The sequence below is a fragment of the Polypterus senegalus genome, chromosome 11 (assembly GCF_016835505.1).
Source record: "Polypterus senegalus isolate Bchr_013 chromosome 11, ASM1683550v1, whole genome shotgun sequence".
Classification (NCBI taxonomy): Eukaryota; Metazoa; Chordata; class Cladistia; order Polypteriformes; family Polypteridae; genus Polypterus; species Polypterus senegalus.
This window is the reverse complement of record NC_053164.1, coordinates 77,632,625-77,660,530: the sequence shown is the minus strand read 5'-3', so window position 1 is coordinate 77,660,530 and position 27,906 is coordinate 77,632,625. Positions and strand designations below refer to the sequence as shown.

The 27,906-nt window shown below is 37.2% G+C and overlaps 1 protein-coding gene and 1 long non-coding RNA gene across 11 annotated transcripts in view; one reads left to right on the top strand and one right to left on the bottom strand.

Moving 5' to 3' along the window:
* Positions 1-1,376, bottom strand: part of mark2b (MAP/microtubule affinity-regulating kinase 2b) — a 290,583-nt gene extending 289,207 nt beyond the window's left edge. For 3 of the 10 annotated variants that reach the window (XM_039769082.1, XM_039769085.1, XM_039769090.1), the window contains exon 1: positions 487-1,376. In XM_039769082.1, coding sequence (XP_039625016.1) covers positions 487-537 — 51 coding nt within the window. In that variant the 5' untranslated portion in view covers positions 538-1,376. The remainder of the gene's footprint in view (positions 1-486) is intronic. The other 7 variants (XM_039769083.1, XM_039769091.1, XM_039769092.1 and 4 more) reach the window with 3 other exon arrangements.
* Positions 15-27,737, top strand: LOC120539222. The gene is made up of 2 exons (XR_005635572.1): positions 15-363; positions 27,420-27,737. It is a non-coding gene; the product is annotated as an uncharacterized LOC120539222 (long non-coding RNA).
* The last annotated feature ends 169 nt before the right edge of the window (positions 27,738-27,906 follow it).

The following is a 27,906-nucleotide window of genomic DNA, read 5'->3' as shown; positions in this document are numbered from 1 at the left end:
TAACACTGCGGCCATTCGCATGCCTGCGCAAGTAACACGTAGATGTGCATCTTCCAACATCATCACAAACACACACGAACAAGAACGGCTGCGTTTACAAAATCCTACCATCGATTGAAAACCATAAAGTTGGATCTGCAAGGAAACTGGCATCCAAAGAAATACAACCTGTAATAGGACACTTTCGCTTTTAGCTCCGTCAGCCGTTTTTCTATACTGTACTTGACCGATGAAGTACACACATCATTTACTGCAGCTTAACTAACCAATAGGCCAGTCACGGCGACAATTTGAGACCAAGTACAGGAGCGACCTGGAAGTTGTATGAACAGCAGCATCAAGGAAAATAAACCCTCACGGAAGGTTAGTTGAAAAATAAATACTGGTTATAAGGGAAGGGGTCAGTAAAGAGAGCGTAAAACAGTGGGACCTCAGTGACATAAATGTCTCAAAAGAACAGCACTGAAAAAGGAAAAGGAGACTTACCTGATCGGAGACTTTTTCATTCACTGTAGGTAATGGCGTTCTGGTAGACATTTTGAGGTTTCAAAAAAGGATTTAAAATCTGCTGAACGTACAGCAAAAATACATAAAAATCAACAGGTTGCGCCTCGCATTGAAGATAAAAATTTTACTGTAACAAAAATAAAACCGAGCCTTCCACCAAAATATATATATTTATGTACAGAAAGTTTTCAACCGTTCAGACAAATCTAGGTATAAAAATAAAATTAAATAAAAACAAACAAAAAAAAACAAAAGTAAAAAAAGTATGCCGTTACATTTGAAGAAGCTTATACTTCCCCTCGAGGAAGTTATCCCAGAAATATAGGTGGTGGTGGTGGTGCTGGTGCTGGTTGATTCGGGAAGGAGGCGGAGTTTGTTCTCCGGCACAGGAATTCAAATCGAGCTCGGGGATTCGGGGCTGGGCCAGGCCAAGCGGAACTCGACCTCTGTAGAAAAAGCCCAAAACGCACCTTCTCTGTGATTTAATACGACACCACGGCAATAGAAGTGTTCTCCCCTCTTAACCAGAAGAATAGAGCGTACGCGTTCCTACGCAGCAGCCTGTTGATGGTGATTCCCTGTATTCCTTCCCGACAGCTTGATGATTCTAACTTGCTCGGCGTCTCCAGCAAGCGCCAGTGCTCTCCCCGAGTATGAAACTGTCAATCCCGGAACAGCCACTCCGAACATGGCCGCCGCCGATGACGCGTGTTGGGAGGGGGTGTGTGTGTGTACAAGTGACTTGGATCCCGAATCACTACGGCAGGAATCGAATATACTCGACTGAAAGACTTTACCTGTCTCTGCAAAGCACAGTCCGAGCACGACGCACTTCGCCTACAGTCGGAACGGCTCGGCGTTTACAGAGACCTATCACAGCAAAGAGCGGAGAGTTTGACCCATTCGGCAAACCTCGGAGCCTCGGATTTCCGTGATTTGCAGCTAGTTGAGCAGGGACCGAAAAACCTCGGAGAACATCGGAAATTGGCTTTGCAAGTACCTGCCTGTATAGACAAGACACGAGAAGGAAAAGGCTCTGCGTATTACAAAATTCGACTTGGTGCCTGTATAATCGAAATTCTCATATAAAATATACAATGTTGCTAATAGAACTAAATAATAAAATGTATCCCAAACACATTATGCTGGTGGAAACGCTAAATTGTTCCGGTATGAGAGTGTGAAAAGGGATGGACAAATGCCATGTCCACGTCTGGTTTCTCATTGAGGTTTCGTTAAGCTCTGGCTCCCTGCCATTCTAAATGGGCTATGGGGTTTCAAAACCATGTGTATGTTTTTATCTTATATATATTATACATTGATTAGCTAGCTAGCTAGGTAACCGAACGATTTTGGGTCACTAAATACTAACGAGGTGCAACCCATATTACCTTCAACTATGGGAATCAATAGTAAAAATACAAATTATCCTTTTTGCAGTGGATAATGGGGGCCTATCCACCAGTAATGGTAGTCAAAAAGCAGACGGGATGCAAGCAAGGTGTCTCAAAATGAGAGCCTGAGAAGCAGGCTTTACAGGACCACCACTGGAAAAGGAAGCCCTGAGCAAGAAAGGTTGATATCCACAAGGATACCAAGGAAAGGTGTAGGTCAAACACTAATGATACACATAGGAAAAGAGATATCAAATATTTTAAAATGTATTTTATTACCTGCAGGTAATGTAACTAGTATACACACAACATGTATAGTTTGACTTATTCTCACATGTAGTTCATTGAGAGGTGTGATAAAAATATTTAACGTAACATTCTCATTCCTGGTAGGGAACCAAACCATTTACCTAACTAGCCTACCATTGGGAGACATGGAATAAAACCCATATGCCCAGAGGAAGGCCAAGTCTGACATAGGATAGCCATACTTATTATAGTGCAGGAATGGAATTCAAACCCATAATGCTGGATCTATGAGGCAGATCTGTATCTGAAAAAAATTACTGTATGCTTGTACTGTATTTGAAATGCAATAACAAACCAATCACATAGGTTCACATAATTTTTGTTTGTTTTTCCATGAGAATTGTACATGGCTTGTGATACAGTTTACTTATTAGGGAGAATAAATAACAATAGTTGTTTGATATACAGAATGTCTTCTTTAGTTCTGTTGGTTAAGATACTCATATGTTCAGTTTGAAGTGGGGCTGTGAAGTATATATATATATTATCTGTCTATATATATATATATATATATATATATATATATATATATATATATATATATATATATATATATATAACCTGCTTAATCCAATTCAGAATGACAGTAGGTTCAAGCCTATGTTGGCAGCATCAGGCACAAGGTAAATGCCAGCCCTGTACATTGAATGATGCACCCACAAACATACCTACCACTCACTCATAAAAGGCAAATTAATCAATTTAAATAACATATTTAAAATATATATATAATAGCGTTTTTTAAGGATAAATGGCTAACAATGCCCTTTACTAAAAAAAATTATGTTTGGCTATAGTTAAGTTTTTGCCAATGAATATCTTTTTTGTTTAAAGATTAAAATTGGTGACATTTACATTGACTATGTTTTGTGAGGGAAAAGATTCTTAAAAGATATATTGGTTAACAGTGTAGCCCCATCATCTGTTTGTATGGTTGTTAACTTTAGTTTGTCTCAAAAGCTCTCATTGGCATTGTTGTCAGGTTTTCTGTTTCAGGTAGTGCATGAAGACCAGTGAAAAGGAAACTGCAGTACTCACACCAAGATGTAAGAGGAAGGACTGACAAATTACTATTAGATATGTTGGTATAAGCACAGACTGTGATGATAGGTTCTAATGAGAGTTTGACTACAACTGAGGTATGAAAGTCAAAGTTCATGATAGGGTGCAGAATTGGGATAAAGAACCAAAATTCTTCTATTGAATTTTGGAGCTCAAATCATTTCTCAATATTACATCTTAGCTGAGGATCAAGCAACCCAGAATGTAAATATTATTAAAAAAAAATTGAACCATAAAAACTATAGAAGATACACTGTGTAGTGCAGTTTTGGATTCACCTCCAAAGAAGACTGGCTGCAAGCGATTGAAATAGTAGGGACAAATCCAGCAGTAGCAGACATTCTTGTATGTTTTTTCAGGCAATTGTGAATGGTATTGTGGTCAACAATGTCATACATCCATGGCTAACCACTTCCTTAACCATTTCTTTCGCTAGTGAACATTGCCATGCAACAACAATTACCACAATCACCTTAAATATTTTTACACTTTAATAAAGGGTATTTATATGGAATGTCCAAACTTACTAGTAATTTGATCATTAATCAAGTGTACTCAACTCCTGCCTTGTTTATGTTGCTTTTCTCCTGTTTTAATTTTTGCCTGTTTCTTAATTCTGTTTTACTTTATTTCTGGTCCTGAAAGTTTATTTGAATTTAAATTGCTCATGTGCTTTAGCTTGATTTGTTGTTTCCATTTGTCTGAACTTGATAAAATCTTAATCTGCACCTTTTGTCCAGTTTTTGCCTAAACTATAGAACAGAGGTCTCCAAATCCAGTCCTGGAGGGCCACAGTGGCTGCAGGTTTTCATTCTAACCCTTTTCTTAATTGGTGACCAGTTTTGGCTGCTAATTAAAATCCTTTTTGTTTCATTTCAATTCACTTGTTTTTTAAGATTTGTTCCCCTGAATTTCTTCATCGTTCATCTGAATTGCTTCATTTGTTTCCTTAAATGGCACCCAAACAGAGACAAAACGTGAAGTGAGTGAGCCAAAAGAAGACCAACTAAATGAGGACCTGAAAACCCAATCCAGTTGCTTAATTAGCCACTGATTGTTGTTGTAAATTAAACTTGTTCTTTAATCATATGGCTTGATGTTGGTCTCATTGTGCAATAGCATAAATTTCTGAAATTGTTGTTTTTTTCTTTTCTAAGAGCGCTGATAAAATGTTTTGGGGACCAGAGCAGATCAGCATTTCTGAGACCTTCACCTATCCTTATTTTCAAATATTGTATGATGGACACAGTTCGCTGGTCATATGTTGGCCCATTTTGTATCTCATTATTGTTTGTCTGCTAATTAAGGAAAAAGAAAAAATTAAGGGGTCTGAGTCTTCAAGAGCAAGTCAATTAAAAATAATTCAAAAGAAGTTAATTAGCAACAAAAACCACTAATTTAGAACTGTTTAAGAAAAGGGTTAGAATGAAGGCCTGTAGCCACAGTGGGCCTCCAGGACCAGAGTTGAAACCCCTGCTATAGAATGACCTGTCTCCTGACAATGATTTATCTGTGTCGTCTACCTGTTAATCTAATATAAAAATCTAATATGATCAAGTCTTTCCATAGAGAATGACACTAATGATTCTTGTTTTTCTATGCTGGTGCAAATCCTTAATCCCAATGGTCCACCCATTGAGAATGAAAGAGTACACCAGAGGTGTTAAGGACTGGCATGGAATTATGCATATCATGGAACTGACACATTCTGCAATGAAGCGTGATACCAGTATTTAGCAGGACATCATTTATAATAAAAAGAAAAGCATAGATATTTATAATAACGTGCCAAACCCTATTATGTGGTAGTCAGGGCTGGAAAGATCCAAGACAGATGATTATTAGGCAATTTAGAAGAAGCTAGTTGCTCCAGAGTTTCATAAATGAAGATCTGGAATGGGAAGAAAGTTTGTCAGAACTTTTTATTTATCCATATATTGATAACATTAAACTGGACCATTTTATCAGTATACCAGAGGAAAACGCACATGTTCAGAACAAATTATTAGGGAAACCAGATCTTTGATATTAATTGGAGCAAAGGTGATAAAGAAGATATAATCATTAGCAGTTAGTGTGGGGGGAGGGTTGTTAGGATTTATCTTTGTTTAAATGAAGTACACTGGAAGTTCTTCATGTGATAATTAATGCTTGTGTAAGATAGAAGGAAGGATGAGAAAAATGTGTTTCCAGAATTATGATTAATGGGGCTTATAAATGGATTTCATTCCCGAAAAGCAAAAAGTAAAGGATGGTGTGAGTGAGTATATGTGAGAGAGAGAGTGTGTGTAAGGCTGTACCACATGTATGAGGTGTATAAATAAATGTCAGTCATCATATAGATGAGAGAGAAATCAGGATTGTAGAAATTTTCTTAATGTGGCAAACACAAGAGCACAACAGAATGCAGTGAGAAAAAAGGTAATCTTGCATAAACAAGGATTACATGCCATTTTTATGGTTAAGGTTGATTTCAGGGCCAGTTGGGACTTTAATACATCATGTGAGAGTTCTACAATACTGATGGCATTGGTCTAGAGAAATTAATTTGGATGGCCCCAGCTGCATAGAGATACCTCAGAGCGTTATACTATAGGAGACAAGCAGACTGCTGATAATTATCCTGAAATGATACACACCAGGTGCCAGTGTGGCCAATCCTATTGCAGGATTAATGAGAGAAGATAAAGAACCTGGCAACAGCATTTTGAAATAACTGTAATCTGTTAATGCCATATGCATAGAGACCTCTAAAAAGTACTAGACTTTAGCAAGGTACTACTCCTGACCACCGAACAAGACATGAGAATGTTTAATACGTTTAGCATTAATTATGACAGACATGGCATCAGACCATTAAATGACTGTACTACAGAGTGACATAACTAGAATTTGATGGGAGTAGTACAAAAATAAATTAGATCAACTAATGTGAAATGAAATCTTGTCCATTTAAAAACAACCACCAGCAATGAGATGCAGCAAGCATCTAAGTAACAAAAAGAATTAAGCTTTACGGAGTTGAGGAAATGATAATACTTTTATGCCTTTCACTCTGATGGCTTGCTAAATATAAAAACTTGTAAAATAACAACCATTTAGCCCCATTGGCCTTATTGCAATTGCCCTCCTCGAAATAACTATACTAACACCACTGGACCAACAGTTATGGACGGTACCATGTGCCATACCACATTGTAGGTCCAGGATGAAGAGGGGGTGACTTGAAAGTATAGGCAAACCAGAGTTTTAACTTTTATTTTCACAAAGTACTTTGTTAACTAAGGTTTTTGTTTTCTTCTACTGCAATACCAACTGGACAGATCCTTTGTTAGTATGGTTTATAATAAATTATTACATTATGTTTTATATATTATATCCGTATATTTTATTTCATTAGGGAGCAGTCAAGACAAAGTATGCAGATCTCTGTGTGTGTATATGATATGTGCATTGCCAGTGGACAAACCATCTAATCTAGGGCCTGATCTGCCTATATATGTAACCTTAGGATGAGCTCCGACTTCCAATGACTGAACTGAACAAGTTTAGAAAATGGTTTAAGTGATTAGACATAGGTTTACTTGCTATTAATATGAATACACTGTGGCCATTGTTTGAAAACAAAAAAGCTCTTGGGTGGCATGGGAGATTTTCAAACCCTTGAACTACTTAAAAATCAGAATGTTTGTCAGATGCCCCCCTCCTAAACCCCCATTCTCTCATGTCTTCTAGGTCAGCCTTTCAATCCTTTTAATAGATGAAACAACCAATCAGCTTTTAGCTATCCTCGCCTGATAAAGTGGACTCATTTGAAATTTCTTTTCCTCATGTAGCAAATATTTATTAAGTCCAAAACACATTTTTGCCAGCACCAAAATTTTTTATATAAGTTGGTTGTTCAATTAGAAAAACGACATAAGGCAAAGATTCAACCCAGGTATGAAAGTGAAACTACTGTAGCCTTTACACGTTTTTTGCGGATCACACGTTTCTCCCACACAAGTACTCACAGCTGAGGCTTCATTTTACCGGCTTAATTTTACTTGCATGCTATTGTTTATCAAATAGAGCCTCAATTCTCAGGCACACACATTTTAAATGACCCAGAAGTGTGGGCGTATTATATATAATACAGAGGAATCTATTTACAGCGGTGCCAGCACGCCAACAGCTTATCTAAACTGGATTTTATGGTAATCGTTTTAACCAGGAAGGAACAAGTCTTGACCAGTTCAACATGGATATTTCTACAATAAAATTACTGTCCTCTTCGTTTCTTATAGTACTTAACAACAGTTGACTAGCCAGTAGACGTGTTAGATTCTTGCAGGGGCAGGTAGTTTATTAGCCGTGGGGCGGAAACGCATGGGTCATACCGAACGAAAACAGGCGAATTATGACCCGTTCTATTGATCACGTGATACAGAAGAGGCGCGGTTTCTACAATGGGGACAGCGAATCAAACGCGTAAACGGAAATAATAGTGTTAGGCAGGTCTGACTGGCCTGCGCGAGATCGATGAAGGCGGATGCTACTTGAGCTACTGAATGAACACAGAGGGCTGAAAAAACAGACTGTTAAGTTTTCCTGTTGATCTAATACTGTGAAGCATTATGCTTTATAAAAGAGAAACCTGTTACTACAGAGGTGAATTCACAAATAACGAAAGAATAAGAAATGTATCATAAACCGCTTTGCTAAAAGTACATCACTGCAATCACGATTACATAATGCTAGACTGCTGTCATATTAGGGTACGAAGGTCCCGAGACACATTTTTCTGTTGCTTTTTCAACGCCATAACTATGGGATATATATCTTTTTTAACAGTGCATGTATTGCTGAAATATCACCTACATTTTATATCGAAAAGCTTGCGATCTCCCTAAAACCCTGCTCGGGATGAAGCGGGTTTTTTAGAAAATGGATGAATGGATGGCATATGATCATGGTGCGGACTGTGGCCGGCTATGCTGGTAGGTGGGACAGTGTGGGACCCACAAATCAATCCTTGGGACGATGTGAAACTCTGAAAAACAAAACGGTGGCCCCAGAAAATATTGGGTTTATGACAAAGTACTGTAGCAATCTACAGATAACTCTTGACAGTGTGGGTGGTCTAAATTCTTAAGTGGCAGCAGGTCGTTTAACAAACCTCGGGAAGATTCCAGAGAGGAAGTGGAGACTTTAAGAGAACAAGTACAAATATGAGCCCCACACAGCCATCTGAGTCTCGGTGGCAAGTGAAGAGTATGTTGAGAGACATAAGAAAGTGACGGAGAACTTTGAACTTTACTGCCAGGCAACATAGTTGCTGGGATTTTTCTTGGTGCTACATCCATACACATAACAAGATAAATACAATTAAACAATGCAATATCTAATGCATTACATTATCTCAACTTTATTTACAGTAGTAAAATATATAGTAAAAATATATTGCCCAAAAACAAAGTAGTAAAGTAGTAAATGTTACTTTAGTAAAGTAGAATTGCCCTCCTTCCCAGTAATATCTCAAGTAAGCCCTTATAATATAAGAATAAACAGAAAGTAAAAATATAATTTAGTTTGGATGGAGGAGTTTAGAAATCAGGAATAGACAGAGATGCATCAGTGTCTGTGTTTACCACCGTGAGTGCAATAGGAAAGAAACTGTATATGTATCTAGTAGTTCTTACCTTTAGTGACTAGTAACGTTTCCTCAGTGGTGACAACTGAAAGTGACGGTTGCCGTGGTGAGTATAGCCTTTGCTTATATTTCAGGCACATTTCCTGATCTATCATGTATACAGGACCTTGGTGCAGTCCATCTTCAACCCTACAATCTTTTGTGCTGTCCGAATAACAAGCTGCAGCTTATGTTTCAAGTGAGCAGATGCACTGCCATACCAGTCTGTTACAGAGAAAAGGAGGATACTAATAACAGTTCAATAAAACTCGATCAGCACTGATTGGGACAGGTTCAACTTTTTCATTTGACAGAAAAAAACTGCAATGCTGAGCATTTCTGATGAGAGCAGTGTTGATTTTATTCCAAATCAGATTGTTTATTGATAGCTGTACCAATAATTTTAAATGATTTCTCCCTATCGACACTGAGATAATTTATAATTAGAGGTATAGGAGATAAGGAATTTCCTAAAATCCACAATAATTTCTGGTGTTTTCAGTGAATTCAAGTTAAGACTGTTGAGGGTGCACCAACTGGCCAGCCATTCCACTTTCCTTTGATATAAGGCACCTCATCCCTGTCTGTGATCATGTCAGTCAGGGTGGTGTCATCAGCCATCTTAAGCAGTTTAAGAGATAGGTCACTGGAAGTGCAGTCATTGGAATAGAGAGATAAAAGAAGAGGAGACAGAACATAGCCCTGAGGAGAACCTGTGCTCTGGATCAGTGTTCCTGACTGATATTCACCCATCTTCATTGTGTGAAGTCTTTTCCTTAGAAAGCAAGAGACCCAGAGACATGTGGTGCAGTCCACATTCATACTGAGTAATTTGATATGAAGAACCTCTGGCATGGTTGAGTTAAATGCAGAATTGAAATCCACTAATAAGATCCTGTCATAAGTAGCTGGACCGTCTACATGCTGCGAGATGTAGTGGCGAGCCATGTTTAATGCATCCTGTATTGACCTGTTAACCAGGTAAGCAAACTGTAATGAGGAAAGGAGAGAAACTGCAACAAATCTGATATGCTGAAAAATCAGACGTTCTAATGACTTCAGTATTACAGAGGTCAGCGCCACTGGCCTGTAATCAGAGATTGCCGATACTTTAATACTGTTAGTATTCACGTTGCTCTTCCTTTGACATACAGTGTTTCTGCAATTCGTGTTCTCAATTAACTTAAGCTGCAGTACTGGTAGGATGGTATTGTAGCATATTCGTACACAGCGCCTAGCTAAAGTGTCATGTGTTTTATACAGTGCATCACTTTTTCCACATTTTGTTATGTTACAGCCTTATTCCGAAATGGATTAAATTCATTTTTTTCCTCAGAATTCTACACACAACACCCCATAATGACAACATGAAAAAAGTTTTCTTGAGGTTTTTGCAAATTTATTAAAAATAAAAAAACTGAGAAATCACATGTACATAAGTATTCACAGCCTTTGCTCAATACTTTGTCGATGCACCTTTGGCAGCAATTACAGCCTCAAGTCTTTTTGAATATGATGGCACAAGCTTGGCACACCTATCCTTGGCCAGTTCCGCCCATTCCTCTTTGCAGCACCTCTCAAGCTCCATCAGGTTGGATGGGAAGAAGTAATTTATTCCAAATAAACAAATCATGACAATACAAGGTTTATTATAACTAAGATATGGTTTCCCAACAATGGAAGACTGGAAAACTTCTGGAAAGTGGAAACAGTTGGATGTAATAGAATTGTGCCCATGAAGTGATGATAGAATTCGAATCGATTCACCTGCAGTTTCATGAAACTGACACTAAATTTTGTTTCACAGATAATTACAGATATTGTGAAAAACAAAACTCCTTGAAGAGTTTTTTGAGGTTGAAGGCTGAAATTTGGCAGGCTCATTCCTTACAGCTTACTTACAAAAGTTAGGCAGGTTTCATTTTGAAATTCTACGTGTAACGGTCATAACTGGAACCTACTTATGTACATGTATACGGCCAAAGGCTGCAGCTCCGTCGCCGTGCGAGGCAGAGTTGCGTACCTCATCGTCACGCCTCCCACGTAGTTGAGTGCCTGCCCATATAAGGCCATCCGTCAGCGGCAATCCAATAGACACGCTGCCGCTAAATATTCGCGGGTGAAGGACTGTGCTTATGCAAACGAAGATGAGATGGTCAGGTAAAGCCGTGGACATCACAAGATCGCACAAGAGAGTGGCTCACGTGAACTGATTGTGAACGCAGTACGTAGAGAACAAGGAAGAGCTCCAAAGAGCGCTGAACAAAAAACGCATTATACAATTGAGAAGGCAGCAAAAGAATATGAAACGAGTGACGCATACAAGCATATTCATAAGTGCAGCTACTGCAGAAACAAAGCACAGTGTAAACCGTAACTTTAAATTAAGTTTATAGACATGCTGCCGCTGGCGTTTGTCATGCCTACAACGAATACGATATTCGCGAGATACAAGTTTAATGAGAAGACGCGGGGTATAAACAAGACTTTGGATCACTTTGTAACGGAGTTAAACTTGCGGTTGAAGGACTGTGCTTATGCAAACGATTAGGAAAGCAAGGTGTAAAGCTTAACTTTAAATTAAGTTCATACACACGCTGCTGCTGGCGAAAATTTTCCTTTTCTTTTTCATAACTTCTTTAACACACTTCTTCTCCGTTGCGAAGCATGGGTATTTTGCTAGTAATAAGAATATAATTAGGTCTCTGGTGCATCTTACTGTACTCTTGAACATGTAATACACAATTGCCCATAAAGAAAATATTGCTGCATTAGGTCAGTGCCTGCTTTTCCTAGTGACTTTGCTTTTGTTGATGGGCATTGCAAAGCACAATTTTAGGGGAAAGTATATTATTTTGAATATAAATGTGTAATCAGTAGGAATAATAAGAAATGTGGGTGTATATTATTATCATTATTAGATGTTTATAATTTTCATTTGTTTATGTTGTTCACTCAAGTTCAGTATTTCTTTAAAATCCACAGATGTGAATGGATATGGAAAGCAGTGTTTGAAGTGGATATACATAAGAGCTGGTACCCTATGTGTTACATTAATGTTTTAATGTGAAGAGTAAGGAGTGCTAAGCAATAGCTTCAAACATTGCAACACTATTTTTGTGGCCTCCCCATTAGAATTTCTAGTGCCACAATTTAAAATATGGGTTATTGCAAGATTCAGGCACCATAATCCAAGAGCAGGGAGTTGGGTCAATTCCCCTTGTAGTTTTCAGTGCCGCGATTTGGGGGCTGGAGTTGACGGAGCAGAAATGAAAATCAAAATGAGAGCTGGTACGCATCTAATAGTGCCGGTAGTTAATAGCATTAAAAATGCTTGCTAACCATTGATCTTTGCCAAACTTTCTTTTTCTATTTTACAATATGATCATGTCTCTATTTTCATGTCCAGGACACAGTCATTCATCTCCTGTCAGCACAGCACAGATCATTATGTTAGAATAATATAAATAAATATTGACAAATAAATAAAAACATGGTCAATAAATTTCAGTCTTATCAGTCAAAGGATTTTTGTGATTTTGGGGTATGTAGTTTTTCTATTGTGGGGGGGGGGTTACCCCTAAATATTGACATACTGTATGTCCTTTTTAGTGCAATGTTACAGATAAGATGATAGTAATTACAGGTTAGGTTTTATTGTATGGTGCATATATTTACAACTGAATTAGCTGTAAATGTCTCCTTATTAAGTACCTCTCCTGGAAACACATTGTAGCTATATTTCAGGGGCAGTATTCCACAAGCTGGCTGGCATGAGGCCCTGTACAGAAGCGAGATGTATTTCTCCAGTAGCACAGCCACAAAAAGGATTGTGCACAGGCTTATGGGAGACTATGTAAATCAGCAGCTAAAGAAGCACATGCATTCTTGCTTGTCACATACCATCAGAGAAGAGGATTTTGACGCAAACACTCAGCAGGCAACAAGCACACACTACTGCCAGCTGTTGGCCTTCTTCTCTTAGTCTAGACTTCACCACTTCAGCCAATCTGCTAGACAGGAGCCAGTCAGCAATGCAAATTGCCTTAATTTTGCACATGTCTTTGCAGTTTACCTGCCATTACTTTTTATAACCCAGTCTGCCCTTTTTTGTATGTATGGTGATAAAATAAATACTTTTATGTGCAAGTATGTGTCATGAATTCAACCACCAATCTGAGCAATAAGAACAGACCGAAACAATACATATACTATGTAAAAGACAAAACAAAGACAAGTTTAAGAGTTGGAGCACAGCAGACCCTGTTTAATGATTGGCTGGCTGGGCCAAAAGAAAAAAAACAACAAAAGAATTAAACAGTGACTTCTTCTGTCACGACTTCTGGTTGCAATGAAGATGTGAGTTCAAGAATTAAAGCTGACTTCTGGTATTGCAGGATCTTATAAACTTGACGTGTCGGAAGTGATATCAATCATCCTGCCAGATTTCCTTGTTTCTGTAAGTGAAAGAGATGCTACTACCAATAGTGCCACCTCATGTACTAAGGTGTATTACACTTTGATATAGAGCCCCAAAGACTCCACCTCTGCACACATGTCTGACAACTATTGTTTATTGTCTGTCAGTGAATGAGAAGAAAATGGTATCCTGTTTGTTTCTGCCTTATACAGTATTATGTTCTGATGGGTTGGACTTTATACTCCATAGTCCTGAGCAAAATAGAAGAATGAATAGCACAGTTAGGTGGACATTTACAGATAGTTGCATGTAATCCAGTCACATACTTAATTTAACCAAAATACTACTGATTAAACAATATAGAAGTATATATACTGGTCATTTTTGCAATTCTTTTTTATACAATACAATTTATTGTTGTATAGCCCAAAATCACACAAGAAGTGCCGCAATGGGCTTTAACAGACCCTGCCTCTTGACAGCTCCCCAGCCTTAACTCTCTAAGAAGACAAGGAAAACCTCCAAAAAAAAACCTTGTAGGGAAAAAATGGAAGAAACCTTGGGAAAGGCAGTTCAAAGAGAGACCCCTTCCCAGGTAGGTTGGGCGTGCAGTGGGTGTCAAAAAGAAGGGGGTCAATACAATACACAGAACAGAACAAATGCTCAATACAGTATAAAAATTAAAATTTTGGAAGTACATAGCAGAATTTAACAGTAGATGATATCACATAATATGATTTGGATTTGTTTATAGTCCTGGAGACCTCATCCATCAAGCTGCTTCCCCCATTTGGCCATTCCACGGGTGGAGCAGTGCTGGGCCAGCCAATCCGATGAAAGGACCCCTCTTTCTCACGATTCCTGCGATCCTCCATCAGGGATGACTTTACCTTAGGCAGGCAAAACAACTTGGCAGGTGGGCCGAGGCACCAAGTGCCACATTTGAGTACAGAGAAGAGAAACAGAATAGGCGAGGGTTAGTATTCAATTACAGTGATCTCTCGCTATATCACACTTCGACTTTCGCGGCTTCACTCCATCGCGGATTTTAAATGTAAGCATATCTAAATATATATCACAGATTTTTCGCTGGTTCGCGGATTTCTGCGGACAATGGGTCTTTTAATTTATGGTACATGCTTCCTCAGTTTGTTTGCCCAGTTGATTTCATACAAGGGACGCTATTGGCGAATGGCTGAGAAGCTACCCAATCAGAGCACATATTACGTATTAAATAAAACTCCTCAATGATATAAGATATGCTTCCCGCGCGGTGCTTCAGACACTTCAAAGCTCTAACAGCCCGTATTGATTTTTGATTGTTTGCTTTTCTCTGTCTCTCTCACTCTCTCTGACATTCTCTGCTCCTGACGGAGGGGGTGTGAACAGAGGGGCTGTTTGCACAGTGGCTGTTTGCTTAGAAGATACGGACACGCCTGCAAAAATGCTGAAAGACTACCTTCACATTGATCCCTTCATTGTAGCCGCTTTATTGCGGTGCTTCCCATACTTAAAAGCCTAACAGCCCTATTGATTTTAGCTTGTTTACTTTTCTCTCTCTCTGACATTCTCTGCTCCTGACGCGCGTACTCCTTTAAAGAGGAAGATATGTTTGCATTCTTTTAATTGTGAGAAAGAACTGTCATCTCTGTCTTGTCATGGAGCACAGTTTAAACTTTTGACTAAAGGGTGTTATTTCATGTCTAGAGGGCTCTAATAATGTTAAAAAACATATTTAGAAGGTCGTAAACAGGTTTTCTATGCTCTAACTGCAAAAATATTAGATTATAAATAAAGAATCCTACTTTGTGGAAATTCATTTATCTGTCTGGAGCGGATTAACAGCAATAAACGAGGGTTTACTGTAAAATTGTGCGGTGAATATTTATAAACAGTGTGGGAGAGTTTCTAAGGGCTTAAAATATATATAAATAACCATACAAACATATGGTTTCTACTTCATGGATTTTCACCTATCGCGGGGGGTTCTGGAACGCAACCCCTGCAATCGAGGAGGGATTACTGTATAACTATCATGTTACTTATGTTTTAGTGCTAATGACTAACAACAGAGATGCAGTCTGTACAGTTAATCAGCAGCTCTAGTCAGGATATGCTAAACTGAAGTAGCGAGTCTTCAGCTGGGATTTAAAAGCTGAGACCGAAGGGGCATCTCTTATAGTAGCAGGCAGACCATTCCACAGTTTAGGGGCCCTGTATCTAAAAGCTCGACCTCCCACTGTTATTTTATTAATCCTTGGAATCATAAGCAGACCGGCATCTTGAGATCTTAATGTGCTCTCTGGTTTGTAAGTCATGATAAGTTCAGAAAAGTAAGCCAGACCTTGGCCATTTAATTCTTTATATACAGTATTAAATGGAGGATTTTGAAATCTAACCTAAACTTAACCGGGAGCCAGTGTAAGGATTTAAGAACAGGAGTTATGTGTTCATATTTTCTTGTTCTTGTAATAATTCTTGCAGCAGCATTTTGGATTAACTGGAAGCTGTATAAAGAACAGTTTGAATATCCAGGGAACACCACATTGCAGTAGTTAATCCTACTACTGTAGAAATAAATGCATGAATTAATTTCTCAGAATCCTGTTTATTTACAAAGCGCCTTAATTTCCTAACATTTTTAAGATGGAAGAAACATGATTTGGACAACTTTGTAATATGCGCTTTAAATGACATGCTAGAGTCAAAGATAACTCCTAGATTGCGGGCTGATTCAGTGAAATTAATGGGGATTCCAACGGAGTTAAATGACAACAAAATATTGCTGTGATCAGCGTCATTCCCTCCAACAATTAACATCTTTGTTTTATCTGTATTTAAAGATAAGTAGTTGTCATTCATCCACTTCTTTAATTTACTAACACAGCTAATTAAAGACAACATTGGACTTACGAACTATGACACACTCTTAATAGTCTGCGACTTTAACTTTCATATCGACAATCAGTGACCAAAAAGTAAAAGAATTCATGAACCTCCTGGACTCTTTTGATCTGAGACAGCTTGTTAATCAACCTACACATAAAGCAGGTCATACGTTAGACTTAGTGATTACTAAAGGACTAAAAGTTTATATAAAGCAGGTCATTGATATTGGTCTATCAGACCATTTCCTTCTACTATTTAATATAGAAATAATGATAGAAAACATTCATGAGAAGCATATTGTTAAAAAACGCTTCTTTGACTCATCAGCAGCTTTAAAACTTACAAACATTCTAAGCAATCAGTCCGTTTATAGTGCCAACTATAATAGCGAGGATAATGTAAATAGTAAAGTGTAAAACTTGAATTCTAAAGTAAGAGCTGCTGTTGACATAGTTGCACCTGAAAAGACAGTTAAAAAATCTTCTAGCATTGTTATTCTATGGAAGACCAAAAGAGTGTCTGATTTAAAAAGAATATGTCGTAGAGCTGAGCGTAAATGGAGGAAAACTAAATTAACTACCTATTATGAGTTATTGAAGGTTAAAATAACAGAATACAATAACACAGTCCGTCTTGAGAGGCGCTACTATTTCTCTAAGATTATAAATAACAATGCTAGTAATCCCAGAGTCTTATTTTCTACAACTAATCGTCTGTTAAACCCAGGTAACACAAAGGAATGCCCCCAGAATACTTCTAGTGAAACCTGTGAGAACATTGCTGTATTTTTCAATCAAAAAATTAATGATATTAGAGATAACATAGTATATCTCCCCAACACTACAGAACCTCCAAAGCCCGGTACTCCATTATAAACAAATTAAATTCTTTCACCAGGATAATTTACCTGAATTACATAGTATAATCTCTCAACTGAAACCCTCCACCTGCGTCCTTGACCCAATACCAACAAGGTTTTTCAAAGAATTATTAGGCGTGCTAATTGACAATATTCTTTTTTTTTTTTTTTTATTTATTTATTAATTTTATTACAATCAATACATAGCAATCAAGTTTTTACAAAAAAAAAAGAATTATGCTAAGAACAGATCGATCCCCACCCTTGAGAGAGAGAGCAAGCCAAACGGTGTAAAATTTAAGGCTTTTAAAAATACCTAAATCAACAAATTCTCTGTGCTTTATAAAATCATTTCAAAATATTACTGATTAGATCCTGCCATGTTTTGAAAAAGTCTGCACAGATCCTCTAACTGAGTATTTGATTTTTCCAATTTTAAATAATATAACACATCAGTTTCCCACTGACTTAAAAGAGGAGAGTTTGGGTTCTTCCAGTTTATCAGAATAAGTCTGCGTGCCAACAGTGTAGTGAATGCAATCACAGTTTGTTTGTCTTTCTCCACTTTAAGACCCTCTGGAAGAACCCCAAACACAGCTGTTAATGGGTTAGGAGGGATTGTGAGTCCAAGACTGTCTGAGAGGTAATTAAAATTTTTGTCCAGAATAATGTTAATTTGGAGCAGGCCCAGAACATGTGACCTAGTGAGGCTGGGGCTTGGTTGCAACGTTCGCAGGTTGGATCATGCCCTGGAAACATTTTGGAGAGTTTTAGTCGAGACAGATGTGCTCGATATATAATTTTGAGTTGTATAATTGTATGCTTTGCGCATATGGAGCTTGAGTGAATTCTCTGCATTGCTACTTTCCACTCCTTTTCTGATATATTAATTGAGAGGTCATTTTCCCAGTGTCCTCTTGGATCTTTGAAAGGAAGGGATTGTAAAAGGATTTTATATATTGTAGAGATGGAGTCTAACTCCTTGAAATTGAGCAATAATTTTTCCAGCGTGGATGAGGGTGCAAGATGAGGAAAATCTGGAAGGTTCTGTTTAACAAAGTTCCTGATTTGAAGATAGTGAAAGAAATTTGTAGCTGGAATGTTAAATTTGGAACGTAATTGTTCATAAGATGCAAAGGCGTTGTCTATATAAAGGTCTCTAAGCAAGTTAATTCCAAATTTTTCCAGATATTAAAAACTGCATATGTTTGTGAGGGTTGAAAGAGGTGGTTCTTTTGCAGGGTGCCACAGAAAGAAGCTTCTCCGTCTTAAAATGCTTTCTACATTGGTTCCAGATTCTAAGTGAGTGGAGCACAATTGGGTTATTAGTGTATTGCCGATAGCGTGTGTTTATTGGAGCACAAAGCAAGGAATACAAAGAAGTACTGCAGGATTTTACTTCTATTGCGGTCCATGCCTGTGTATGTTCTTCTATTTGTGTCCAGGTTCTTATCGACTGTATATTTGCCGCCCAGTAATAAAACTGGAAGTTAGGTAGAGCCATGCCGCCTTCTGCCTTTTGTCTTTGTAGGGTCGCTCTTTTGATGCGTGGATGTTTAGAATTCCAAATAAATGAGGTTATTGTTGAATCTAATTGCTTAAAGAACGATTTATTAATGTATATTGGTATGTTTTGAAATAAAAAAAGGAGCTTAGGAAGAATATTCATCTTAACAGTGTTAATTCTTCCAGCTAGTGTGAGATGAAGGGTTGACCATCTATGCAAGTCTTGTTTAATTTTTTCCATACAGGCAGAAATTTTTTGATAAAGAGCTTTATGTTTACTTGTGATGTTTACCCGAGGTATTTAAACTGTTCTGCAATGATAAAAGGAAGGGTGTCTAATCTAATATTATATGCTTGCGAATTCACCGGAAAGAGTACACTTTTATTCAGATTAATTCTGAGACCAGAGAGCTTTTGAAATTCTGTGAGTGCTGCTAAGACTGCAGGCACAGAATTTTCTGGGTCCGATATATACAGTACCATGTCATCTGCATATAATGAGATTTTCTGTTCCAGTCCTTCTCTGCTAATCCCCTTTATCTGATCAGTATTTCGACAATGTATTGCCAGTGGTTCAATGGCAATTGCAAACAGCAGTGGTGACAAAGGGCATCCTTGTCTAATTGACAATATTCTTGACATAGTAAATTCGTCATTAGATACGGGGGTCTTCCCAGACTGTCTTAAGACTGCTGTAGTTAAACCCCTGCTCAAGAAAAATAATCTTGACCCCTCTGCTTTTGAAAATTTTAGACCCATCTCTAACCTGCCCTGCTTAAGTAAAATTCTAGAGAAGGCAGTCATTATGCAGTTAAATGACCACCTCAATAAACATGCTTTTCTTGATAAATTTCAGTCAGGTTTCAGAACAAATCACAGCACAGAAACTGCACTCGTTAAAGTAGTAAATGACTTGCGGGTAAATGCAGACAGAGGCCATTTATCTGTTCTCATCCTCTTAGATCTGAGTGCTGCATTTGACACCATTGATCACAATATTCTTAGAAATCGCCTTAGTCAATGGGTGGGCCTCTCTGGCAGTGTCTTAAATTGGTTTGAATCCTACCTGGCAGGGAGAAAATTCTTTGTGAGTTGTGGTAATCACATCTCAAAGACACATGATATCCGATATGGTGTTCCACAAGGCTCTATCCTGGGTCCGCTGCTCTTCTCAGTCTATATGCTTCTGTTAGGTCAGATTATCTCAGGTTACAACGTGAGTTACCACAGCTATGCTGATGACACACAGCTGTACTTATCAATAGCTCCTGATGACACCAACTCTTTCGATACACTAACACAATGTCTTACTGGTATTTCTGAATGGATGAACAGTAATTTTCTCAAAATAAATAAAGAGAAAACTAAAATTTTAGTAATTGGCAATTATGGATTCAATGAGGTTATCAGAAATAAACTTAATGCATTAGGATTAACAGTTAAGACGGAAGTAAAAAATTTAGGGGTAACTGTTGACTGTAATCTGAATTTTAAATCTCATATTTATCAGACCACTAGGACAGCAGTTTTTCACTTAAGAAACGTAGCAAAAGTTAGACCTCTTATATCATTGAAAGATGCTGAAAAATTAATTCACGCTTTTGTTTTCAGTCGACTAGATTACTGTAACGCACTCCTCTCAGGACTACCCAAAAAAGACATCATTTGCAACGAGTGCAGCATGCAGCTGTTAGAATCCTAAATGAAAAAGAAAATCCGAGCACATCTCTCCAGTTTTGATGTCACTACACTGGTTACCTGTGTCATTCAGGATTGACTTTAAAATTCTGCTTATGGTTTATAAAGCCTTAAATAATCTTGCTCCATCTTATATATCGGAATGTCTGACACCTTATATTCCAAATCGTAACCTTAGATCCTCAAATGAGTGTCTCCTTAGAATACCAAAAGCTAAACTTAAAAGAAGTGGTGAGGCGGCCTTCTGCTGTTATGCACCTAAAATCTGGAATTGCCTGCCAATAGGAATTTGCCAGGCTAATACAGTGGAGCACTTTAAAAAACTGCTGAAAACACATTACTTTAACATGGCCTTTTTATAACTTCACTTTAACTTAATACTGATACTCTGTATGTTCAATTCATCATAATAACTATTTATAGTGGCTCTAAAATCTGTACTGACCCCAACTCTCTCTTCTGTTTCTTTTTCCGGTTTCTTTGGGTTGGCAGCCTGCGCCACCACCACCTACTCAAAGCATCATGATGCTCCAACATTGATGGACTGAAAGCCAGAAGTCTTCGTGACCATCATCATCAAGTCAATCAATCAATCAATCAACATTTATTTATATAGCACATATTCATACAAACAAAATGTAGCTCAAAGTGCTTTACAAAATGAATAGAGAAATAGAAGACACAATAAAAGATAAACATAAGTCAACATTAATTAACATAGAATAAGAGTAAGGTCCGATGGCCAGGGTGGACAGAAAAACAAAAAACTCCAAAGGCTGGAGAAAAAAATAAAATCTGTAGGGGTTCCAGACCAAGAGACCGCCCAGTCCCCTCTGGGCAATCTACCTAACATAAATCAAACAGTCCTCTTTGTATTTAGCGTTTTCATGGAAGGACCTGATGATGATGGTCATGTAGACTTCTGGCTTTCAGTCCATCAATGTTGGTGCATCATGATGCTTTGAGTAGGTGGTGGTGGCGCAGGCCGCCACCACAAAAAACCGGAAAAAGAAACAGAAGAGAGAGTAGGGGTCAGTACGGATTTTAGAGCCACCATGAATAGTTATTATGAAGAATTGAACATACAGTCCTTCCATGAGAACCCTAAATACAAAGAGGACTGTTTCATTTATGTTAGGTAGATTGCCGAGAGGGGACTGGGCGGTCTCTTGGTCTGGAATCCCTGCAGATTTTATTTTTTTTTCTCCAGCCGTCTGGAGTTTTTTGTTTTTGTTTTTTCTGTCCACCCTGGCCATCGGACCTTACTTATTCTATGTTAATTAATGTTGACTTATTTTTATTTTTTATTGTGTCTTCTATTTTTCTATTCTTCATTTTGTAAAGCACTTTGAGCTACATTTTTTCATGTACGAAAATGTGCTATATAAATAAATGTTGTTGTTGTTGTTGGAGAAATTTAATTTGATCTAAATGAAAGGTATAACTGAGCGTCATCTGCATACGAGTGAAAATTAACATTATGTTTCCTAATGAGATATCCCAGTGGAAGCATGTAAAGTGAAAATAGTAAAGGTCCCAGTACTGAGCCCTGCAGGACACCATATTGAACTTCTGTGTATAATGATGGAGTACTGTCAGCACATTTCTGTACATATTGGAAACGATTTGATAAATAAGAACTAAACCAAGCGAACACGGTGCCTGTAAGCCCAACATCATTTTCTAGCCTGTGCAGTAAAATAGAATGGTCAATGGTGTCAAATGCTGCACTTAAGTCCAACAGCATAATTACAGTGGAGTTTCCTTCATCAGAGGATATCAAAATGTCATTTACAACCCACGTTAGTGCTGTTTCTGTACTTTGACCAGTGCGGAAACCAGACTGGAATTTCTCAAATAAATTGTAATGCGACTGAAGTGTGTGACTGAAGCTGATTGGCGACTACTTTTTCTAGTATGTTAGAGAGAAAGGGTAAATTTGAAATAGGCCTATAATTATTAAGTATGTGTGGGTCTAGGTCTGACTTTTTAAGTAATGGTTTAATAACTGACACTTTTAGTGCTTCATGTACTGTGCCATGCAATGATGAACTATTGATAATGTTTAGAATAGGCGCTGCATTAACATCCATTGTACTTTTTACTAGTTTTGTTTGCACTGGATCTAGGGAACAAATAGTGGGCTTCATTTTAGAAATTAAAGTTAAGACTTCCTGCTCAGTTACAGGATTAAAATTACTAAAGTGCTGAATGCAATGTTAGACAGGGTCTGCTAAGCTAGTATTTGGTTTGTACTGTGATGCTGAGATCTGGGATCTTATATTTTTAATTTTCTCATTGAAGAAGTTCATAAAGTCTGTACTGCTAATATCTTTTGGTATTTTGCACTGTAAATCAGAATTTCCATTTGTTAATTCAGCCACTGTTCTAAACAGTACCCGAGGATTTTTATTATTGCTATCTATTATTGTAGAATAGTATTCTGAGCAAGCTTTAAAGAGAGCTTTTTATATTTATTAACACTCTCTGTCCTGTCCATGCAATTTGAACGACATGTAGCTTTGTTGTTCTTATGTGTTTGTAGAGTTTGTACATTATCCTTGTGTATGTATGAGTTTCCTTTAAGGACTGTGATTTTCCTCCTAGATCCTAAAGATTTCTGTACTGGATAATTGAAAATTATAAACTGGCTTTGTATGAGTGAATGTGATTGTGGGCATAATTTGGTCTAACAGTGGAATGGTGTCTTGCCAAAGGTTAATAACTGTTGTCACACATGGGCATCTGATGATCACCTGTTGGACTCTTGCAGCACTGCCTTCAGGCAAGAGGAGGCAGTGCCACAAAATTTATTGTCCCTTTTTCCCCCTGCAGTGCTGACAAAACACTCAGTGACGGAAACTAAGCCCTCCCCACAACTCCCTCTGAAATCCTACCTCTTCGGCTCAAGAACTATAAATACCGATGTGTACAGAAGGAATGGTGTCTGATGGGAAGCAGACCTTCTGCATGCTGGACATCCCAGATCTTGACCAGCTCAACAGAGCCTTAAAAAAAGCCTAGCATACTAACAAGGCAGTTTAGCTGCCTGTTTTCTGTTTTTGCACCATCACGTGTTTATATCAGTTCTTTTGTTTGGACTTTGGCATTAAATGGGGCTGCCCAGATGGTCCTTCAACTTTTGTTGAGGACTCCTTCCCTCTTTTGTCCTGTGACACTGTCTAATCCTACCATGGGAGTTTTGGGCCCTTTTGACCACTTTTGAGAATTGTTGACTGGATTGATATTTTATCAACGTGTCTTTCTTTCTTTCTAGTGTAACAAAGTTAAGTAAAAATCTACTACAAGCTGTCACCATTGTCGCAGCATTAAGATATGGAATTCTCTCAGGTCTAGCCTGAGAGAATAACAAGGTTGTGAGGTTGGGGATGAGTGAAAAATATATATATAACACATCTTATTTCTCATAAGAACACTATATATTATATTACTTTTACATAATGATGTATCAAAATTGGTTTTTATATTGTCAAATATTTCCATTATAAAAAGTATCTTAAAATCAGGGCAAAACACACACACACACACAATCAGTGAAATAAAACCTCCCTAACCACCCACAGATTGTTTCCTTTTCCTGAGGTCTTTGCAGGTGTGTGTTCTGTTTCTACCTACCTGCTCTTTAAATGTAAAACAGGCAGGAATATTTTCTCTTCATGACACACTATATCAGAATATTTTAGAAACAGAGCACATGCTAACTAATCTCAGTAATGATATGTTAGGTAGGTTCAGTTAATTTTTAGCATTGCACTGTAGTCATGATTCACATAACAAAAAGCAATGTACAGACCAAAAAAAAACCAAATGAGATTAGCATTATTTAATAATATATGAAACAAAGAAAAACAGCAAAAGGGAGATTAGAAAATACACTTCAAAAGTAAAAACACATCAGAGAACAATTCATACATAAGAAGAAACCTAAGATGACAAAAACATTGCAACAGTACACTAGGACCTGCAGGTGCCAGCTCAACACGTCACAAGTTCTGGCAGATTATATGTGGCTGCCTGTTGGTCTGGTTTAGCGACATACACTGTCTGAAAAAAAAAATTGTATATACATTTAATCGGCTTTGAATGATTCTGCTTTGTTTTGCTATACCCTTTTGAGTGTTTCACCCTCAAACCTTATCTGGTAAATAACACTTTTTCAAAATACAGTAAATCTAGCTGATACACATGTGATAACGTATAACTAAATACAATTATGAAAGCAAAGGTTGGTGCAGTCATTTGTTCAGATCTCATTGTACTTTATGCCAGTATTTTCCTGCACATAATTGTAAGGCCTCTGTGATCCTGAACTGTATTATGTCGGTTCAATAAGGGAGGGATGGGTCAACGGATGTTTGTAATTCTTCTTTTCTCTACAATTACAGTCACTTCCTGTTTATTGCATTACAAATGTGACATTTGTGCCCAAAACCTATGTAATTAATCTTTTTTCTTAACACTGATAGTGCTGGTCCTCTTTAGTTTTGTACTGCTTTCTTTTTTTAGTTTTTATTTCTTTTTTTAGTTTTTACCATCTTTTAAATTTATCTCCATGCAAATACTGTATCCACTGGAACCTTAGCTACTAATTTCAGCAATCATAAAAGCCTGTTGCTTTCTGTGAATAATCCTTTGTTCAGCGTGAGTGAATGTGGTTTGTGTGCAAGTGTGCCTATGATGGCCTGGTCCCTTTGTGAAGCTGAATTCTGCCTGCGCCTAAAGCTAACAGGGTGAGTTTTGGCTCTTTGTGATACTGTTTTGCAATAAGTAGATTTAGAAAATACATGAATGACATGACTAAAAGCAATTTCTTAAAATGTATGGTATGATAAGCTGCACATTAGTGGCAGTGCATAAAAGTGATGTTTAAAGAAACAAACGGTCAGGTGGGAAGCTGCGTTGGTGTTTTTGTACTTGATAATGGCATTATAGACATTGGTTTGTCAAATAAGCCTGACTTTTACCCTGAATGTTATAATATATAATGACATAGTCACTTATCCTAACTACAGGGTCACGGGGGTCTGCTGGAGCCAATCCCAGCCAACACAGGGTGCAAGGCAGGAAACAAACCCTGGGCAGGGCGCCAACCCACCGCAGGTCAACGTATTATATTAGAAAGAAATAATAATGAATATAACATACTCACTGTCATTATTACAATACATTTGGTGTTGAAGAATGCACTGTTTAGCTTACATTTATTCTACTCATTTTTACTTCACAGTAAAATAAAAGTAAATATGACTATGGTGTTTCATTTTTCTAAATAAATATGTCCACTCAGAATGTAAAATAAAAAATGGGTCATCAGGAACCGTTGTCTGTTCTTGCAGAACTGAGCATAAGGCTGGAAGCAGATAAAGCTCTAGTCCATCATAGAGGAGACACACACACACACTTGCCAGTTTAGAGACACCTGTTAATCTAACCTGTATGTGTTTGGGACGTGGAAGGAAAACCCAAGCAGGTATGCAATAATGTAATAACTCCACAGACATAATGCTATGGTTGAGATTTCAAACCAAGGCTCTTTAGGTGCTAGACATCAGTGCTAGCCTTTGTGCTGCCATGCTGGAAAGTTTTAAATAAATGAAAAAGTAAATGCATATTTTCTGTAATTCCTTTTCCTTTTTATACAAACTGGTCCTCCAAATTTTTTAAGGGAACACTTTGGCCCCAGGTCAGAAAATCCTGGGAAGAGCGGAGCATGAATTTGTTTTTGAGGCACAATATTAAATCAGAAGATGAATGCAAAGACGTAAGCCTGATGTTTCCATCCTGTTTTGCTGTTAATTTAATTATATACTTATAAATATTGTACTTATGTAGATATTTTATATACATTTATAGAGTGTTATACACTTTTCTTTATTTGCATTAAATGTTTAAATCTGTGCAAGCTTATGTTAAGTAAAGAGTACAATGTAGGAATAAGCTTGATTTTATTGAATATTGGGGTTTTAAAATGAAGAGACACTGCTGTACTGGTGGCTTTTAAAGTTGTATAAATTTATATTAATAAAATAAAAATATTAACAATATAATACTGTACAGAATAATTAGATAGATATATACATAGATAGATAGATATTTTTAATCATAAGCAGACCTTTATTAACAATTAACTAATACAATTCAAAAACATATAAAATAAACTTTTTCTACTCATACTTTAGCACTAAACTATCATTTTCTGTGGAACAAGGGACATCTTTTACAAATGAGATTTATCAAAATATATCTAATTGATTAATTAGTTTATAGTATGCAAATTCAAGCTTCAATCTACTTTGAAGGAATACCTTAAACATTAGTAAAGCATCAATAGTTTGCACATCTTTATCCCTATTTCTTCTTGTTTTTAAAATGAACACCTTGGCTTGTCCTAACAACAAAATTGCTAAGTAAACATTCCCATTTACATTTTCTTGATACAGACATTCCAAAAATATAAATGAGTTTGTTGAACGTAATTCCTAAATCCATAAACAGTAAAGCAACAAAATGTAATGGTGCTCTTATTCTTATTCTGGTACAATACAGAAATAAATGATAAATTGTTTCTATCCTCCATTAATTTTTAAAACACTAAACACATTAGTATACATTAACTTAATGTATCCTACAAAAACTTGACCAAATCTAAACTTCTGTATAATTTTAAATAAATCCTGGTGGTCTACACAGTCACAAGCCTGCTCTTGATGTATTATACCAGATTTAAACCCAAGAATCTCGGAGGCAGTTACCAAATCCTCCACAAAGAAAATATTATCAAAGATAGATAGATAGATTGATCAGTAAATAAATATTGTAGCAAACAACAATAAAGACCTCAAATCTACATATAGGAATTACTAAAAACAAAGAAAAAAAAGAGTATCATAGTCATAGTGAATCATTTTAAAGGCATATTGCTGTTGGTATAAAGGCATCCCAGTTGTGTTTCCTTATACATTTCTGCTGAATAATTTGTTGGCTGAAAGTACTTAATATTGTTGTGTCAGAGACAGGATGTGCACCAGTGTTCATAATGGTGCTCATCTTTGTCTTCATTCTCTCTTTTGCTTCTATCTCCAGTAAATCTGGTTGGATGCCTGACTATCACAGGACTCGCTATCTCAGGGCCAATTTGGAATTATCAATTAATGAGACGTGTCTCTTTGATGATGTGGGAAGAAAACAAAAGCAACTGGAGGAAATCTACACAGATACAGGCAGAATGTGCAAATTCCACATAGACAACTAGTGGGTGTTGGAATGGAACCCAGGGCTCTGAATCTGTGACGCAGCATTACTAACTGCCAGCTGTACTTTAATTATAATCACTTATTAATGTCTTGTCAAGCTGCATGAGCCCTGGTCAAATTTGCTTGTTAATAAAGCTTTTATGATCTCCGTTGTCACTGCTTTCATTCATTTTGTTTTTAATATGGGTTACTTTATAAAGTTATCTGTGATATGTCTCACTAGACATTATATAAAGTAAAGTATGACTGACTGATAATAAATTTAAATTTTGATAAGTCAGTTTTGGTTAATCTTGCTCCAACCAGCAGCCTCACAC